At 34.0% G+C, this 20806-nt stretch overlaps 2 protein-coding genes across 5 annotated transcripts; one reads left to right on the top strand and one right to left on the bottom strand.

The window, feature by feature from the left end:
- Positions 1–2268: 2268 nt before the first annotated feature.
- Positions 2269–11879, bottom strand: LOC132547599 (RPA-interacting protein B-like). Of its 4 annotated transcripts, none has more exons than XM_060211380.1 (8): positions 11837–11879; positions 8860–8990; positions 7906–8079; positions 6916–7006; positions 6246–6366; positions 5568–5631; positions 5217–5354; positions 2269–3994 (listed from the first exon to the last, which is right to left on the bottom strand). In XM_060211380.1, exons 2-8 carry the CDS (start codon positions 8968–8970, stop codon positions 3965–3967), a joined length of 729 nt encoding a protein of 242 aa, XP_060067363.1. In that variant the 5' UTR covers positions 8971–8990; positions 11837–11879; the 3' UTR covers positions 2269–3964. The 4 variants fall into 4 exon arrangements, with proteins under 4 accessions (XP_060067363.1, XP_060067365.1, XP_060067362.1 ...); XM_060211382.1 differs by having other exon boundaries at positions 8884–8990; XM_060211379.1 differs by lacking the exon at positions 2269–3994 and adding an exon at positions 4798–4844.
- Positions 11880–12026: 147 nt separating this feature from the next.
- Positions 12027–17368, top strand: LOC132547605 (large ribosomal subunit protein uL16m-like). The gene is made up of 4 exons (XM_060211389.1): positions 12027–12112; positions 14474–14542; positions 15324–15508; positions 16789–17368. Exons 1-4 carry the CDS (start codon positions 12061–12063, stop codon positions 17245–17247), a joined length of 765 nt encoding a protein of 254 aa, XP_060067372.1. The 5' UTR covers positions 12027–12060; the 3' UTR covers positions 17248–17368.
- Positions 17369–20806: the final 3438 nt, after the last annotated feature.

Here is a 20806-nt window from a genome sequence, read left to right as displayed (position 1 = left end):
CACGATCTCCTACCATCCCCAGCTAACCTCTGCCTTTGGGGGCTGACAACAGACCCATCGTGCAAGCTCTGTAGCCGCCCTGGAACTCTAGAACATGTTCTGTCTTCCTGTTCCACATCACTGACACAAGGACGATACAGATGGCGTCATGATTAAAGTGCTCAGAGAGGTGGCTGACTGGCTGGAAGTAGAAAGGAAAAAGGAGCGGAAGAGTAACCCCAAACAGCATCACATCAACTTTGCGAAGCCGGCTGAAACCGCTAATTCACAGCCAAAACAGACGTCATCGATCCTAGATGACACCACAGGTTGGAACATGGAGGTGGACCTTGGAAAGAAGCATAGTGTGCTGCCCGTAAATCACTAATCCCGATCATTTAAATGAATTACGTAACATGGTATATTAAATATCTCATTCTCATTCACGTGAATAATTTTAGTATTATAACAATGATAAGTGTTTAGCACCATTCAACATTCGTCAAAATTTTCAAAAAAAAAAAAAAAAAAAAAATAAGAGCGCATGAGTGGCCTCTCGGTACAATTCATCATGTAAATATGTGCCTCTAGATAAGTTGCGTATGGTGTGGCCTTTTAATAGTTTTATATGATAAATGTGTGGCCTTATGAGACGTTTTTATGGGAAATGTGTCCTCTAGATAGATTTATTTCATAAATGTGTCCTCTAGATAGATTTATACCATAAATGTGTCGCATCAAAATAGATTTATACCATAAACGTGTGGCCTTTATCTAAAGATTAATACTGTAAATGTGTGGCCTCTGGATATATTTATAACATAAATGTGTGGCATCAAAATAGATTCATACTATAAACGTGTGGCCTTTATCTAAAGATTTATGCTGTAAATGTGTGGCATCTAGATACAAATTTATATGGCAAATGTGTGGCCTCTAGCTACAGATTTATACTGGAAATGTGTGGCCTCTAGATTTATACTGTAAATGTGTGGCCTCTAGCTACAGATTTATACTGTAAATGTGTGGCCTCTAGCTACAGATTTATACTGTAAATGTGTGGCCTCTAGCTAGATTTATATTGTAAATGTGTGGCCTCTAGATAGATTTATACTGTAAATGTGTGGCCTCTAGATACAGATTTATATTGTAAATGTGTGGCCTCTAGCTAGATTTATATTGTAAATGTGTGGCCTCTAGATACAGATCTATACTGTAAATGTGAGGCCTCTAGATAGATTTATACCTAAATGTGTGGCCTCTAGCTAGATTTATACCATAAATGTGTGTCCTCTAGCTATATTTATACTGTAAATGCGTGGCCTCCAGCTACAGATTTATACTGTAAATGCGTGGCCTCTAGCTACAGATTTATACTGTAAATGTGTGGCCTCTAGATACAGATTTTATACTGTAAATGTGTGGCCTCTAGATACAGATTTATATTGTAAATGTGTGGCCTCTAGCTAGATTTATATTGTAAATGTGTGGCCTCTAGATACAGATTTATACTGTAAATGTGAGGCCTCTAGATAGATTTATACCTAAATGTGTGGCCTCTAGATACAGATTTATACTGTAAATGTGTGGCCTCTAGATACAGATTTATACTGTAAATGTGTGGCCTCTAGCTACAGCTTTATACTGTAAATGTGTGGCCTCTAGATACAGATTAATACTGTAAATGTGTGGCCTCTAGATACAGATTTATACTGTAAATGTGTGGCCTCTAGATACAGATTTATACTGTAAATGTGTAGCCTCTAGATACAGATTTTTACTGTAAATGTGTGACCTCTAGATACAGATTTATGCTGTTAATGTGTGGCCTCTAGATACAGTTTTATACACTAAATGTGTGACAACTAGTTAGTCATATTCTGTTAATTTGTGGCCTCTAGATTAGCTTTGTATCACAAATGTGTGGCCTCTAGATAGTTTTATACAGTATTTTTTTGGCCTCATGAGACAGTTAACCTTAATGTATGGAAGTAATATGATTTTACACCTAATTGAATGGCATCAAGATTGAGCTCCTAGTGTATATGTATAACCATATAGACACTGATCACACTGTGTCCAAACTGACCAGTCCAAAGGGATATGTCAGGCTGTATAACAATCAGCATCACTAAAGTGATAGGTCAGTATACTGTTACCACATCAACAGATTTAGAACCAAAAATGTTGACCCTACATTTCTTGAAAATTATCTTCATATACATGTACACTATATATATCTTGTTAATTGGTTTTAAAAAAACCACTGAAATCAAACAATAGCCTTAATTTATAAACAAACAGGAATTTATTTACTAAACATTATGTGTACAACATTTCAATGGAACAAGAAAGTCTTTTTTATCTTATTGAAGATTCTTTACCAATCACTTTATTGAAATTGAAGACTTGGAATCTCCTCCATCTTCTCTACATCTTTTAAATGTATGAGTTGTATCATGACAAAAGTGAGGCTTTTTGGTGGATCATATATGTACTTAGTCAACAAACCTATAACTTGTTTAAACAGTGAATCCCATTTTTGTGGCCTCACTGATACAAATAAAGGGAATTACATTAAGGTACATATAAAGACATAAAGTGTATATATGTATTAATTGGTATGCAGCACTTTCAGTGGCAAGACATCAGCCATGCATTTGGTCAGTTCATTTTGTCAGGAACCAAAAAATTGGGGCACATCAAAAATATCAGTTTTGTCTTGACATGTTCTGATAGGAACTCTTTAATATGCACATGCAGGCAACATTATCTCTCTGTCAATCAATTACATTGTATGCATGACATAATGCTTTTATCTGAGTTTTTCCACCAATTTCTCATAGATATAACAATGAGAAGGTAAGAAGGAAAAGTTACATTTCAAAAAGCAAGAATCAATTTCTTTATATACAAAAAAACCCACTTTTAATTAGAAATTCTCTAAACATCACATTTAATTGATTGTATGAAAAATATTTCTTTTCAAACATATGAATTTTATAGACCCTATTTATATGTGAATCATTTGATATCAAATCTGAATCTTACAAATTTATGTTGGTCAAATGACCATATTTGTATCAATCACCAAAAAAATTAATACTACAGTAGAGTTCACCTTTACAAACATGCTTTCATCAACAAAAAATATTTCTTTGTTATGGAGAATTTAAAACGTAGCTGAAATGTTTATATTTCAAACAGCTACTTTAATTTAGACCTTTCACATAAACAGCTTACTATCTACATGTAAGTATTTTCAATCAAAGCTCTCAGCTCAGTTACATACACTGTAATACATATACAATCACATCTGGCACAAACATGGCCTAATAAAGATTTGTTTTCAAAACTCTTATGCACAAAAAAAAAAAAAAAAAAATTAAAAAAAATTCTGTAGCCATAATACATGTACATGTAGAAATGAATAAATAAATAAATATGCTTGCAATGATTATTTATAATAATCAGTGATGAGTGAGAAAAAAAAGGAAAAAATGCATACATTATGCCTATACCATCTTTCATATCCACATTTCTGTATAATTTTGCATCACTGCATCCAACCTTGCATTCAAATTTTAAAATAGAGAGTACAGTGCTCCAACAAACTAAAGTAACACCATAATAAATAACATGAACCAGGAGTGTAACGTAACTGAGACACATATCACAGTAACTAGCTAGTAAGATATAAATATATTACATAGCACCATGCTGCAGCGTAACACAGATGGGATTATACAATCTGTGCGTTTGATGACAAGAGATATTACAGACCAGCACATCCCTCCTGTCTGATCAGGAATATTGTAGTGGTGTATCTTACACAATCCCATCTTTATAACTTTAAACAACAATAAATTATCGACAGGTCCACTAGCATAATCTCATTATCGACACACAACTGTATCGCTCCTCTTGTCCATATCTGTATACAGTATAGATCTAACATCCATCCTCCATCTCATGAGACCTGCAGTCATATCACTATAGACATCCAATCACAGGACTGAAAGGAACACAGGAAGTTTAATTACATGAAATATTCAACAAGGAAGATCAATTAAACATATAAGTATGTGAGGAGTAAACTGATTCACCCTGTGAATCAAATAAATCTGCCAGTAATCACTGTACAAAAAATCGAAAAAAATTTATATCAAAGACAAAATATTATGCTCTTTAATTATCAAGGAACAATTTGAGTAGTTTTCACAAACAAAAGATAATAAAATTCTTGTTCTATACATGTACATCAGAATGGTATTCAGTTAATTTTAAACATTTAGCAATTTCAGTTGTCATATTATAAACTTAAACATCCAAACAATATCCTTTCAATCTCAAGCCATTTTGGGGAGATAAAAGTTTGGCATTGCTCTGTGTATAATTAACCGCCTCTATACAGGTTTCCATGCTACTGGGTTAGCAGACATGGCCCCAACAAGTTTGGGATGCTTCAGTGGAGGCGTGTGATGTTTACCGACGAGTCTAGATTCTGTCTGTATCACTCCAACAGAAGAAAAGGGTATAGTGCAAACATGGTGAGCATTTCATTGACGCATGTGTGGCTGAATGTGATAGATTCAGCGGGGCTTCTGTAATGGTTTAGGGAGGCATCTCCCATGGAGTGAAATTCCCTTTTAGTGGTCCTGGATCAAAACCTCAATGCCATTTGATACAGAGACCAGATAATACAACCACGTGTCTTTCCACTACTCAGACGTCATAACCTAATTTTCCAGCAAGACCATGCTCAATCGCATGCTGCCAGGGTATGATGTGACTTTCTCATGGCAAACAATGTTCAGCCTCAGGAATGACCCTCATATAGCCCTGTCATGTCTCCCATTGAGCATCTGTGGGATGAACGGGACTGGCCTTTTAAGAGACATCAAAACCCTCCAACCAACATGCCCAGTTGATCGTAGCATTAACACAAGAATGGAACAACATTCCCTGAAGGTGAATTAATGTTCTCATGAATTCAATGCATAAGAGAATCTGTGCAGGGATTCGTGCTAGAAGTGACCTTACCGGATATCCCACTGTGATTAATTACTGACAACACTAGTGACATCACACAAACTTTTCTTCTACAGTATTGTAAGGAGTAGATTTGTCTCTTCACATTGATATAAAATTTTGTACAAATTTCCTAAAATATCAAAGGTTACTGATTGCATAATTTAATTGTGCATTTTATTTTTTTGTTGAATATACTTATTCACCTTGCATGACATGAGCAGGTTCTGAGTGCCGAGATCCTGTACAACTGCAAAGATTGCCTGACCCTCACAAACTGCTGTGTGACCTGTCATTCCCTCCTCTAACAGGTGCTTCACATGTGCCAAAGTTAGACAGTCTTCCTACCAAAAGAATGAAAAAAAATTGTAAAATTGTCTATATCCAACCAGTACAGGAACACGGACTGACCAATCTCTAAAGTTGTAACATCAGAACATAAGGGCTTGGATCTATGGTTCACAGGATAACTTTGATTGAAATTAAAAACTTAACAGAAAAGTGATGTGTTGTACACTTAAGTAATATTGTCAATGTTTGTTTTTTAATGAATTTACCTCTGTATTTACTCTCATTCCACACCGACAAAATATCACAGATTTGTTGATCAATAAAGGACTCCTGTAAAGAATATAATAAAAAGTGCATTCATATATCACTATAACAAATTCCTAAAAAAACCGACATTTCCTTATATTATAAACATTTTCTGAACAATGTGTACCCATTACTGGTGTGTATGAGATACTGTTTTGCTACATATAGTACAGTTTTTACATAGTCAGCACAGTTGACCCACTATAGTCCAAGTGTTTACAAATATGGAGAAGGGATTTTTCAGATCAGGAGAAACATAATACTAATGTGACTAATTTAACTAGAACTGTCATCCGGGGGCTATCTCTTGACACCACTCATCGCCCACCCCCCACCTTTCCACCCCCACTCCCCCAACTACCAGCTGCCAACAGAGTGATTGGTAAAATAATAAAATATATGGTATTCAATTTTGGTGACATGGGATATGGATTCTATGCAAATAGAACCTTGATGCCAGATGTAGATGTTTCTACAAATATTCAGAGAGTCAATACACATGTATTGTGGGTCACAATCACTGCAATGAACCATTTGATTTGACAGACTTTCCAAAATTCATTGGTAACATGGTAGTAAGTAAGTGTTGAAAATATTTTGTATATATATTGTAGTGTCAATGTTTATAGAAGGTATACTTCTGACAAACAGGACATATCACTTCATCTGTACACAGCTCTTCAATAGCACTACACAAAAAGGCCTCTTCTTCCTTCAAACTGGATTCATATCTTTCAAATTCTTCAATCAATTTCAGCTCTGAAAATAAAAACAGCAGAAAATAAACGGCATGCTGGATGAACCTGCAAATATCAAAAAAAATAATCACGTACCATCAAAAAAAAGATTTTATAGAGTGTGACTTATGATCTGAAGTAAAAGTTTTAGGAAATATCAGATTCAGAAATATTCTTAGGAGAGCTGGCAAAGAAATAAAAGTCAATGAGAAACAACATATAAAAAGTAAGCAGATGGCTAAGTTATAATTCTGAGTACTGTAAATATTATACAAAAAAATATCCTTAAAATAAATACTTATAAATACGATTGAAGGGACACACACGGGGGTAAGACTAATAAAATCTAAGTATCATTGAATATCAAAAATATTGGATGATAAAGTTAGCAACCTCATTTAGGGATGTATTTCTAAACATATTAAAGTCTGAGATAGAACACAAGCTTCAGACAGGTATAAATCTACCGTGATTCTAAATTGATTGAATAAATTGAATACAGGTGGACTTTATAAATCCAGCATACTCATCACTTGTCAACTTTCTTAAGGAGACTAATTACTGTTGATACCTTCTATTTTGAGCTCTGCTTGTATGTCTTCAAACAAGGACAGCACATCATCAATGTCTGTAGCCAGGTCTCCCATGTCAAAGTCGTCAACCTACAATAGTGATCTTACAAAGATAGCATTTATTATCATCATAGTTTATAAAGTGTACACCAACAAAACTTTCCTCTAGATCTCTCAACTTTAAATCTTTGAGACATACACTTTAGTACTACAGTTTTAGCTACAGCATCATCAGTCAAAGAAATGTTTCATTTATTTACTGACAATCAAAATAATAACTATCAAGTTATTAATTTAACGAGGCTGGGATCTTGATGCCCACCAACCGTAGTTGTTATTCAAAACTTGGATATTTTACTTTCCTTTCTATCTCTTTTCCCTGATTTTTGCTCCTACTTATGCTCTCTGATCAGTAAAAAGATAAAAAGGGCACAACTAGGGATCATTTGGAACCTACATACAAAATTTAGCAAAATATCCAAGTTTTAAATAACATTTAGTATTTCTCAAGAAATTACAACAACAATAATTGTTAACAGATAGACAGACGGACGGACGGACCACTAATAAAGGGCAATTTGAATAACCCACCACCTGATAATGGTGGTAAAAATAATTGCTAAGACAGAACCATGCATTTACTTGTCTTCTGTGCTAGCAAGTTTCAACTATAGCTTGTAGCTCTGATTATGTTATTCTCTACCAATTTATGGAAATTCCAGTTAAGCCAAACCAAAGTCTTCAGTTTTGTTAATTCATTTAAATGGACACACATATGTTTGCCCGTCCAATGCTTAAGTATATTGTAAAGCAAGATACTACAGTGAGCACAGTATGTGTATTTTCTTTGAATTGATGCATTTTAAAATGAGTGAAGTTGCAACATCAACTTGTTGTAAGGACAAAACACACATGAGGTTGTCATTAAGTTTGACATGTTACAGCTAAATGGTCCATAGATATTGTAATATGCAACACCTAATCCTTGCCTCAGCTGATTTACATGCAGGCTGCTTCAACGACTCTTTCAGGCCTTGTAGTTCCTCTTTCATCAGATCACTGATAAACGTGTCATCTTCAACTTTGTCCGAGTCTACATCCCCTAACTTTCTAAATTTGGCCTGTAGTTTTTCTCGACTTTGTCTCAACCTGTCCAGGCACCTCTGTAATCATCAGACAGTACATGTTTATTCATCTTTAATGTTATAAACAAGAAGATTTCTTTATCAAAGTTAAATTCTGTAATGAGATAAGCAATGTATCTTACAATTAATTATTAAGTCAGTACAACAAGCTAATAAGTCAACAAAAATAAAAGAGAACAAAACACAAAACCTGGAAGTCCACAGTAAGCTACATTATTCTTGCTGAGAATGAACGAACTGAGACGGGTTATCTCACAGTATTTTCAGTATAGAAGTATGGTTTATATATATACTATTAACACATAAAGTGTATCTTAGATACATGTACAACCATATGTATGTAGCCAGGATGTTATAGTTATCCATAAGAAAACTAAATGATTCATCATATACATGCATGACACAAAAGTTAAAGATTATTACAAACAAAATATTCAACTTTTGTACTAAGTCACATAAAAAGTGAATCAATATTTTGGAACATTTTCTTAGGGTTTTTAATGTTATTAGAATAGAAGTTATTATAATAGAAGAATTGAGTGTTTCGATGACTACAAGGTCACCATCATCAGACAAATGATCAGCGTGGAATGTACTAGCACTGACATATGTAGTGTACAAGATGGTAAGGAATCTACCAAATTTCCATCTGTACTACATATATGATGTACACTCAGGTAGAAAATAAGCGTGATGAAATGCTAAACAGATTACCGACCGCAAAATACACAAAATGGTAGCAATATACTGTAGTAAATTCAGCAATATGTATACTCTTTGTTTAACATGTTGTCATACATGTGCAAAATTGTGGTAACACACCTGTCTGTACTTTTCCTTCCATGGAGGGGTTTTAGCTTTGTACATTTCACGATGATTTCTGGAAACCTTCTGTGCTGGGCTCGACATTATCAACTGTACTTGAAAATCTGTATTGAGAAGCAAAACATTACAAGTCATTCAGTTAATTTATCATGGATATGACTACAGGTTTAAATATATGTGGATAGAATTTTTCTTCTTTTAGTGGTTTTACCATTTTAGGTGTGCAAATATTAAGATAAATGAAACAAAATAAAATTAAATGACAAATATCAATCCAATCTAATTTTTGGGCAAAAATACCATAAATTTTTTAAATAGTGGGAGCGGCTGGGGGATGGGGGAGGGGATTTCTCTCCAGTGATCAAAGTCATCAAGATTGAGTGAATTTGTCACTGGTGGTGTTTGTTACTAATGTGTTATCATTAAAGTGATTATAAGAGATGTAACAAAATAATTTATTTTAGTATTTAATTATTTAGATAAAATCCTATGCTTCAAAACTCCTGGGAACAACTTCAATAAACTCTGTGGGTGTTTTGTGTGAAATATTGATATTAAATGGAATGCTAGACTCTTCTTTTATTTATGTAAATTATTGTGAATGGATACTTGTTTGGGCTGTTTAAAGTGACATCACTGTGATTATTATTCTTTTATATCATTACATATATATTTATCAAGTGTTATGAGTTTTTTTTTCTGAAACATGCACATTTTAATTAATAATTATAAAATGGTAATTTCTCGTAGTTGATATACAGAGAGGTCATGTCAAATTTTGTATCATACATTCTGTATATGATACTACATGCACAAGGTACACATCACCTGTAAACAAAATGTCCCACAAGATAAAAGTCGTGATCGAGAAAGGTTAAAGCATCAGTCATAAAGCAAAAGATGACCAAAAGGGCAAACAATAGCCCCAGAATTTTGCTAGGGGAGCATTATGGCACATGTGAACTGTTTAAACAAGCAAAATATTGCCCAGCTGTGTATATTCTTTTGGATTGCTGATGTGTTAACCATCAAAATATAGTTATTTTGTTATCACTAAGGCTTTTTTGGCATGTTATGCATCTATCTGTTAAATTATGTTTTTTAATATACTGAAGACTGTGTTAATGCTAATGGTGTGTACAACATACAAAGGAGAGGGATGGGAGGATATCAAGCAGAAGTTAGGAGGTTGGATTTGAGATTTTCAGAGGATTAGATGTGACAAGATCTAGATCTAGTGAAAGTTTGTTACATTTAATATCTGGGATACATATTGTTCTAAGGAAAGAGTATTCATGGCAGTCATGCAATTTTAAAATAGATGGACAGACATATAGATATGTTAATGTACACATTGAATCAAATGTTGGATTTCCTTAGTCATAATCTAAGGATTGATAATAACACCAAAGGAAATGTATGCAAGGCTCTTGTCAGATCAAGTCTTGAATATTGTGCCACAGTAAGGTCACTATATACAGTGGAAAACCAGGACAAATTAGAACGAATACAGAAAAGAGCAGTTTGCTACATTACCTACAGACACCCATAATATCTAGCAGGGCTCTCGATCTGCTGCCAGATTTGGGGCTGATATTCAGCCCCATTCCCAATGCAAAATAGTATCTTTTTTTTTCCCAATTTAGAGCCCAAGTTTTCCCAATTCTAAGGAAAACACCCATTATTTTTCCCAGTTCTAAGGGCCCCAGGCCCCAGTCCCAAAATGGGGTGTGAGAGCCCTGTCTAGAGTGTGGCCGATGCTACTGTTATAACATCCAAACCTTGAATCCCTCAAAAAAACGTAAAAATAGCATGAGACTAATTGTTATTCATGCAATTCAGTTGCAATAATCCACTTTCTATGATGTCTTATGATCAAGTCACCTCAACTGGTTCTACCTATCCCTGTCAATACCAACATTTCCAAACTAAAGCAGATTACTATAAATACAGCTTCTTTTCATTTACAATATCACCTTGGAATTCTATCCCACCAGACATGGTATCTTCAGAGTCCCTAAACAGATTCAAGCATAAACTTAGGGACTCCACAAAAGTCTGTTAATGAACAACCTTTGTTTTAACTCTGTGTCTTTTTATTTCTTTGTATCAACCTTTTAAACACCTATTTTATTTTATACTGATTAGTGTATTAACACATCAATTTTGATGAACACAACATAAATGTAGATGTCCAGCAGCTTTTGTTGGGTTCAGGTTCAGGAGTAATTTTCTAACTCTGTCTTTTGTTGTGTGGTTACTAAGGATGGAATAATAATTGTGTCACATTAAATTCCTGATATAATTGTTCTCGAGTGATTGTGGTAGCTTTTGAAAAGACAGATTGGAAGTGTCTGTTTTGCACTACAGATATGGACAGTCACTTACTAGTACCATTCAGTTTTCCAGTAGTAAAAATTAAAAATAATATATGCCATAGGCGATGACCACTGTTTTGTTTTGTTTTTGTTTTGTGGGTGGGGGCGGGCTTTTTTGTTTCAATTTTATTAAGAGGGGAAGGTAGGTAACATTTCCTTCAATATTATCAACTTCCAGTTGACGTATTTGTTTTTGGAATGGATGTTTTAGTTTGGATTCCGAGATCTGGGCGACCTGGCCGAGCCTGGGATTTCCCGGAAAACTTATCCTTAGTGGTCACGCTGAGCATTGAAAATATTAATTATTAATGAATGGCAAAACCGCCCACTTGTTGAAGATTGTCATTATCTATAGAAGTATAATATCGAGGTATAGTATACATAATGTAGAAACATAACTTGAAGTGAAGGCACGTACAATCAATAACAATTAAATGTTTTTACATAGATGTTGCTTACATTTTACAAATAAAAGCAGGGGTATATCTTCAGTCAGTCTATTATACTACTAAAAAGGCAGGAATAATATAAATATATAATATACACACTTTATTCACTCCACGTTTCCTTACCTGTCACAATTTAGACCCGAACTCTTTCGCGCGTTCCTTGCGACAGCATTGTATTCTCGGTCAGCAAGACTCTTCCTTTCAACGCACAAGTAAGATTACAACGTGATAAAGCATCTTGTTGAGCCAGACTATAGCTCATCGAGAAAACAATCAGAGTTATTTCCCTTATGCTCCACAAAAATTTCGACGTATTACACAAAGCTTAAGTCACATTGGCCGGTGACATGTTTACCATCGTAAGACATGTGGGCAGTAAATGCCACAATTGTCACATCGGTAGGTTGTTTAATTATCGACGTATGCTTAGTTAGAGGTTTTGTCGATCCATACTCCTTTACGTGCGTTTATGCGTTCAGATGAACGGTATGTCGGATAATGTCCTAACGTTGTGCCGGTAGTCCGCCTAAGAAAAGCCTCTCAAACGTACATGTATCATATACAACATTAATTAATGCCATGATGCAATTAGTAAATAATTCACAAAGTAACACTGGACATATGTTATAAATAAACAACAGGAAGCCACATATTTTTATTGGCAAGAATTGAAGACGAGACATGTTAACAAACCTTGATATCTAACACTGCATTATATAATTCTTTATCACTCGCATACATTGGTACAAATAAACCTTGGTGCGAAAATATATATTTATCAGTTGCATCAAAGATAGTCACAGAACCCTTCAGACTAACTGACACGTGTATGAATTTGACACAAGTTAGTGATTTTTCTTGACTTGCTTATTTCAAAGGTGTCCTTGTGATCTGACCCTAGTTTCTCAGGTTCATCTGGAAATAGACATGTTCTATTTTATTGTGAAATAATGATAATTCTTAGAAGTACTGAAGACTGGATATCAGAGGGATTTACATAAAAAGCAGCAGTCTCTGAGTCTATAGTATTCTGGCTTATAGTCTGCTACTAGTAACCCAAAGGGGAGGGGGTAAAGTTTTCCTCTGTCTGTCCATTCCTGCATCTGTAAACGTTTGTCAATGTTCTAGTGTTTTCGATTCATTCCTCGATTGATTCAAACTCTCTACACACTTGTAAAGAGTCACAATATCATCAGACTTGTTTAGGTTTCAGGGTTTTTCGGTCAAGGTCATTGTTACTATATTTGGAAGATCAATGTCAGTGCTGTAGCATCCTCCTTCTAGCTTTAGGGATTCTATCAACTTTAATGCTCTTGTAAAGCATCAGTTATCTTGGACAAGTTAAAGTTTCTGGATTGTTGAGTCAAGGTCAAGATCGCTGTTACTATTTCCAGAAAATTTGTTTATCATTACATTGTAATAGTGAGGGCTGGTAGGGGACAGGTATTGTTTAAACAATACTCGGTATGCTTTGTTTTTTATTTTTTCATACAACACTGACAACTTTTGATGCTAGTTATTTTGCATCTACAATTCTTCCAAAAAAAACCCACACATGAACAAATATATCCTTCAAATGTCATTAATTTTTTATTAAATCTCGAATAGATATTATAATATAAAAACAACAATTTAAGCAGCTGTTATTGGTATACATAAATCTTGATACAATGTTGTTATTCATGTTGATTCGTAGAGTTTACTTCAGATGGTACTTGTGAACATGCAAAAATAAGGCCAAACAAAAAATATTTCCTGTTTCTGTTAAGGATGTACTCTTCTGATGTTTTGACCGGAAAAAAAAAATTCACTATAAAATGAATTCCAACATGATGTCTTGAATTTTTTTTAATAGCGTCAACAATATCAACATTTTATGGATGCTAAGGTATTTCTCTTGAGTTTAACTATGGAAATCTTGGGTATATTTTAATTAAAATTAACATGAATTATCACCACAAATCACTTATTTCAAATTTGTGAATTCTGAGTTGGTGATTCACTTTCCCAGAAATCTCAAGAAAAGTTTGATACTATTTTATACTACTTTTTGGTTGCTATGCAGTTTAAAGTTCATTAAGCAAATGAAAACAATGCATTTTTTGCATAATTTTTTATTTAATACCAAGTATCCAAGTATCATACCCATATCTTGTAATGAAAGACAAAATTTTATTTGAAAAATGGTGAAAGAATGACATGTGAAAATGAATTATTTCCTGTTATACACATTTTAATGCTTGTGCTGGAAAAAGTTGTGCAGCAACATAGTGATTTTTTACTTTTCAGCTACCTTCTAAGATCAACCATTTGATAAAATCATCAAGGAAAAAGTTTAATACTGGATTTTTATTACTTCTTAGAGGAGTACATAATTAATGCTGCCTCCCTTATATTTTGATATGCCTACACAAAATAATTGAAGACAATATTCAAAGAAGCACTACCAAAATCAAGCTCATTCACCTAAATAAATCATTACAGATACATTTTTAAGATAAAAAATTTTGCCTTCCCATCTTCCCTCAAAGTGTTACAGGAAACATGTATTTTTTTTTTTGTTTGGCCTTGCCCTGCAACCTGCATAAGGCTCAGGATGTTTATTTGATTTAGTCTGATAATGTCAAGTTACTAAATTCATAATTTGATGTCTGTTTAAAATATGTCAACAAAATTATATATTCAATAAAAACACATTATTTAGATGTAATTCATTTCAGAGGATTTACGATATTCATTTCATGTTTGAAATAATTTCAGAAATTATTGGTGGCCTCCAGATGACTCAGATGGCTGCTTATAAAAATCTCATTCTACCAAAACCAAAAGGTATGATCCTACTATGTTAAATATTAATTGCTATGTTAGTGGTCAATGAACTTTTAGTGATAGATAATTATGTCAGAGAAACATGTAAGATAAAAATGTGTTTATTTGGTTAGTAGTATTTCGTCGCTTCTACACAGTTGAGTTCCTGAATATCAGTAGGTGAAATGATAAACTATTATTTTTCATCAAAGAGATATATTGGTTCTGTCACGGATGGTCAAAGTCTGTGGTTCTATGATGTTATGTATTGATTATAAGTTTACATTGATAATCAGATGATTTCTCTTGCCAGACTAGCAGTTATCTTCAGGTTGTTTTTTTTAAGTTGAATGTTGTCCAAAATGTACTACAATGTTCCAATAAGGTAGTGAACTCCAATTACTGTGAATAGATTCCATTTCTTACCAAGAACTTAATATATTACATGTCGTTTATGAGTTTTGAATAAAAAACGTTAAGTCAGCTTGTCTGGCCATTCAGAGTCCATCCATTGTTCTGTTAATTTTTCCATGCTATATCCTTGTGTAGGTGTATCATAAATTGTTCCATCGGCCTCAGTCGCTACTACTATTATATTAACCTTTATATACAGATAACTGATACTATAAGGCCCATAGGCCTCTTATTATAAGGGGTGATGATGAGAGTTCTTCGTTTTGTGTATGTGTATTGAGCTTGAAGAATATGAAGAGGTGAAAATGGACAGCTTGTTTTTCTTTTCATCTGCTTAGCTCCATGGTTAACATAATATATCATCATTTCGTACATTTTTTTCCTTTAGAAATTGATTTGCCAGAAAATCCTAAACTTCGTCGTTTGGGAATGCTGGATAAGACCCCACAATTTGTCCAAGATAATGTGCAAGTTGGTGCTTTCAAAATCCGGAGGCCATCAAAAGACCTGTCGTTGATACGAGGGCCCGAACTTGTCCATAACAAATTGCAGTATGGACATATAGGAATTCAGGTAAGATTGCAGTTTCTAGATAAGGAGCATATACCAAAGTACTATAAGTCAATATGATATTATCATTGATGCATTTGTTATATAATTTATTTCTTTTAATAAAATATGTATTTTTCTGAAATATTTTTATTTATCTTATTTGAAGGTCAGAATTGGAATGTAGTAGGAAAAATAAGAGATTTTCTATGAAACTGAAGATCAATTGAAATTTACTTCAACAAAATTTTTCCTCATTTTGATTACAAAAGTATACAATAAATATCACCATGGCATTCAAAAAATAGATACATGTATATCATAAACTAAAATCGCACATTTATTGATAAAAGTTGCTAACATTGTCAAGGTTATTAGCAAATGGAATTAAAAAACATGTTAATCTATGAATCTGCATGATCTTATTGGGGAGTCATACAGAAGGAACTTGAGCTTTCCTAAATGCAGTAGTGATTTTTTTTCACTTATCTATTATTTAGAGTTGTCAGTGGAGTGTCAACATGTTTTATGAACAGTTTTGTTTCTTTTTTTTTTTTTTTTTTGTCGATATATCATTACATTTGTTTTTTTTTTTTTTTTTAAATTTTTTTATTTTTGTGTTTTTTTGAACAAAATCAATAGATTTAGACAATGATCTAGGGATATTTTTGGAAAATAAAAAGAAGACATTTCGTACACATGAAAGTCACATGCAAATTTCTTAATATTGTTTGAATTATCTCCCTTGGCATGTGTTTGTCAGAAACCCCACTAGCATGCACCTCTCACCAATAATTGTAAAAGACCCTTATACATTGTATGTGAAATGCCCTGTTGGATGCATGAATATCAATTTATGTAATAGAAGTTCTGACTCTAGATTTTAATGTTTTACTCTTTAAATAGGAGATGGATCACAAAATATTAAATATTGCTATTCAATGTAAATTCTGTGTTGATTTATCCCCCACCCATCTCCCCCCATCCCACCTCCTCTCTTAAAAGGACTACAGTAACTATTAGCTGTTAGGGTACTGCAAATTCTTCCAAAATAATAAATATAAGTGTGTAGTCAGGTCTTCTGTTAGAAGTAGTCTGAATTAATCTGACATTTGTCTGTTGCTCCAACACTTGATGACCAATATCCATGTACAAAGTCAATAGAACATCTTTTTAATTTTAGTTGTCTGTAACTCTTATGCTCATTTATGATGACAGAGATAATGTGTATAAAATACTGATATGTATCAAATAAATAATATTTATCTTGCTGATGGTTATATTAAGCTTTGTGTTTTTTGCAGGCTCTTCATGGAGGTTACCTTGTTTACAATCACATGAACAGCATACGAATCATATTGAATCGTCATATTGATGATAAAAAGATGTTTGCAATATGGAGGGTGGAATTTCCATGGCGACCAATCACAAAAAAGGCTGCAAGCGTCCGTATGGGAGCTGGAAAAGGTGCCATTAAAGACTTTTCCTCCCCTATCAAGGCAAACAGAATATTGTTTGAGATTGGTGGAGATATTGAGTTACCAAAAATCAGACGTATCCTCAAACAACTTTCTACACAGACGCCAATGAAGTCACGTGTTGTAACTGCTGAGATGCTAGAAAGAGAGGCAGAACAGGAGGAGAAACTCGAAAGAACTAATGTTAACCCTTTCAGTTTTAGTGATTGTGCTAGAAAAAATTATATGGGTATAAAAAAGGAAATGAGTCCTTATGATTTTGTCTGGCATGGCAAGTATAAGTAGTGAGTGTATGTCTACACTTACTGGTCATGGCTGAGTGTGTATTAAATGTACTTTAGTGTAACTGTTTATGTAAATGAAATTAAAGACTTGTTGACTAAATAGTTATCAAGATTACTTGTTATTACAATGTGTTATTCTTTTTTAGTCCACCATCATCAGATTGGTTACCATTATTCCTTGTGAACTACTCTATAGATCGTTCTCTATTTTCTTGTACAGGTTCCTTTAGATCTCTTGTTTTGCCTGTTTGAGTTTTGGACTGATCAGAAACAACAAAATGGCCCACAAGTGGCCATCTTGGATTTTGACTTTGAAAGTTTGTTATCACTATTTCGTGAGAAGCACAAGATAGATCTTTCTAAAATTTCACTCGTAGGTTTCCCTTGGTCCCCAGTTGTGCCAGTTTTATTTTGAAACTGATCAGAAAATCAAAAGGCCAACAGACAGCCATTTTGGATTTTGACTTTGAAAGTTGTTATTGCTAGTTCTTGAGTATTACAGCATAGGTCTTTTTTCAAATTTCATGTGTATGCTTTCCTTTATCACTAGTTGTGCCTGTTTGATTTTGATACTGATCAGAAAAAAACAAAATGGCCCACAAGCAGACATCTTGGATTTTGACTTTGAAAGTTTGTTACCATTAATTTCTTGAAAACTGCTCTATAGATCTTTATCAAATTTCTTGTATAGGTTCCTTGAGATCTCTAGTTGTGCCTGTTTGAGTTTGGGACTGATCAGAAAAAACAAAATAGCCAAAAGGCAGCCATCTTGGATTTTGCCGAGTAAAGATTGTTATTGCTATTTCTTAAGAAGTACTGAATGGGTATCTCTCAAATTTCATATGTATGTTCCCTTTGGTCTCTCCTTTTGCTTGTTTGATTTTGGGACTGATCTGAAGAAACAAAATGTCTTTCAGACGGCCAGTTTGGACTTGGCAGGTTAAGATTATCATTGCTGTTTCTGCAAAGGAATGTTTGAATGTCTTATTATTAAGAGCAAAACAGAGAAGGGAAAAGATCCAATATTCAAAGAGCATATAAAGATCAAGTAATGGTGGACGCAAGGTCCATCTGGGATCTCTTGTATCACATTACCTAAGACAAAGCCTCACATTGACCTGCTGCTATTGTCTTTTGTACGCAGTATTATGCATCCATAAACTCCTAATATTTTAAAACTAGTTCTCAATAATCCCTGAACTGATTTCAAGGAATTTTGGCAGAAACTTCCCCTGATGAAAGATGAATAAAAATTGTGAACTGAATTTTCTCCACCCACAAGAAGCTTGAGAGGCAGGGCCAGAAGGGGTCATATCAAATCATAGTTCAAAAATCTTTTTCACAATGCCCAAATATTTTAGAATCAAATGCTTTTCATGAATGGAATAATATTAAGTTGCTTTACTGAAATTCGGAGTTCTTTAACCCCAGGGTCTCACATTTCTCCCTAGGGAGGAGGGAAATTTTACTATCAATTATATAGGAAAATTACTTTTTTTGAGCATTTATCGTTTCATTTCTATTGGAAATATTTCAAACTTGATAAGAAGTATTAGCGTAGGATGACTGCCTGTTGATATGTACACATTGATCCTGGGTGACCCCCAGGGGATGACAGGTAGGGTCAAAAGGGGTCTTATTGACTCAAATATGAAAATAAATACCAGGTATGGTAGAATCAAATGCTCCTCATTGATGGAAGTGTCTTATGGTGCTTTACCAAGATTGTAAATTGTATGACCCTAGTAGTGTCACACAATTTTCCTGGGGATGGGTGGGGGAGTAAATTTAATGCCAGGGTTTTTTTAGAGGGGGATTACAATTTTGAGCATGATTTTCATAAGTAAATGATGACAGCTTGATTGATGCATACAATGATTTCTCTGACCTGCATTGGCTGATGGATGGGAAATTGGCTGAAATTTCAAAAAATCATCTTTTGCCCTTGGTGAAAATAAAACCCAAATATGAAACAGTCAAATGATCTTTATAGATGAGTGGGTCATTAGGTGCTTTACCAAAATTGTGAATCCTTAGATTGCCTTTGGCAGGGAGTGAAGTTTACTGTCAGCTTATGTAGGAAACAGCATTACCTTTCTTATGTTTCATATTGTTACATAAAACAATGTTACAAACATAGGTATCACAATTTATTGCATAACACTAGAAAAATACTTAACACAGCATTCTTTAAATTCAATTTTGCTTTCATCGCATGACTGTCAGGGATGATAGGCCTCTAGGTTTACTTCATTCTAACAATGAATTTTGATGGTAACAAACAGTGGTATAAATAGCTATTCCATTAGTGATGCTATGTACAGCAACCATGTCTAAACTATTGACTCAAAATTAAAAACAGTGTTCAGTTATTGTGTAGTTGATTGGTTCCCTGTATTGAAGACTGTTTCCTGACATTTAATTACAATGTTATAGACAGGTTGTTTACCTTTAGTTACACTGTTATAGACAGGTTCTTTGCCTTTAGTTACACTATTCTAGACAGGTTCTTTGCCTTTAGTTACACTGTTATAGACAGGTTCTTCGCCTTTAGTTACACTATTCTAGACAGGTTCTTTGCCTTTAGTTACACTGTTATGGACATGTTCTTTGTCTTTAGTTACACTGTTATAGACAGGTTTTTTGTCTTTATTTACACTGTTATAGACAGGTTCTTTGCCTTTAGTTACACTGTTATAGACATGTTCTTTGCCTTTAGTTACACTGTTATAGACAGGTTCTTTGCCTGTAGTTACACTGTTATAGACATGCTCTTTGCCTTTATTTACACTGTTATAGACAGGTTCTTTGCCTTTAGTTACACTGTTATAGACAGGTTCTTTGCCTTTAGTTACACTGTTATAGACAGGTTCTTTGCCTTTAGTTACACTGTTCTAGACAGGTTCTTTGCCTTTATTTACACTGTTATAGACAGGTTCTTTGTCTTTAGTTACACTGTTATAGACAGGTTCTTTGCCTTTAGTTACACTGTTATAGACAGGTTCTTTACCTTTAGTTACACTGTTATAGGCAGGTTTTTTGTCTTTATTTACACTGTTATAGACAGGTTCTTTGCCTTTAGTTACACTGTTATAGACATGTTCTTTGCCTTTAGTTACACTGTTATAGACAGGTTCTTTGCCTGTAGTTACACTGTTATAGACATGCTCTTTGCCTTTATTTACACTGTTATAGACAGGTTCTTTGCCTTTAGTTACACTGTTATAGACAGGTTCTTTGCCTTTAGTTACACTGTTATAGACATGTTCTTTACCTTTAGTTACACTGTTATAGACATGTTCTTTGCCTTTAGTTACACTGTTATAGACAGGTTCTTTGCCTTTAGTTACACTGTTATAGACAGGTTCTTTGCCTTTAGTTACACTGTTCTAGACAGGTTCTTTGCCTTTATTTACACTGTTATAGACAGGTTTTTTGTCTTTAGTTACACTGTTATAGACAGGTTCTTTGCCTTTAGTTACACTGTTATAGACAGGTTCTTTGCCTGTAGTTACACTGTTATAGACAGGTTCTTTGCCTTTAGTTACACTGTTATAGAC

Source organism: Ylistrum balloti, unplaced genomic scaffold (assembly GCF_031769215.1).
Source record: "Ylistrum balloti isolate Yb309-2 unplaced genomic scaffold, AGI_CSIRO_Ybal_v1 Utg369964, whole genome shotgun sequence".
NCBI classification, from domain to species: Eukaryota; Metazoa; Mollusca; class Bivalvia; order Pectinida; family Pectinidae; genus Ylistrum; species Ylistrum balloti.
This window is presented reverse-complemented; position numbering and strand designations above follow the sequence as displayed.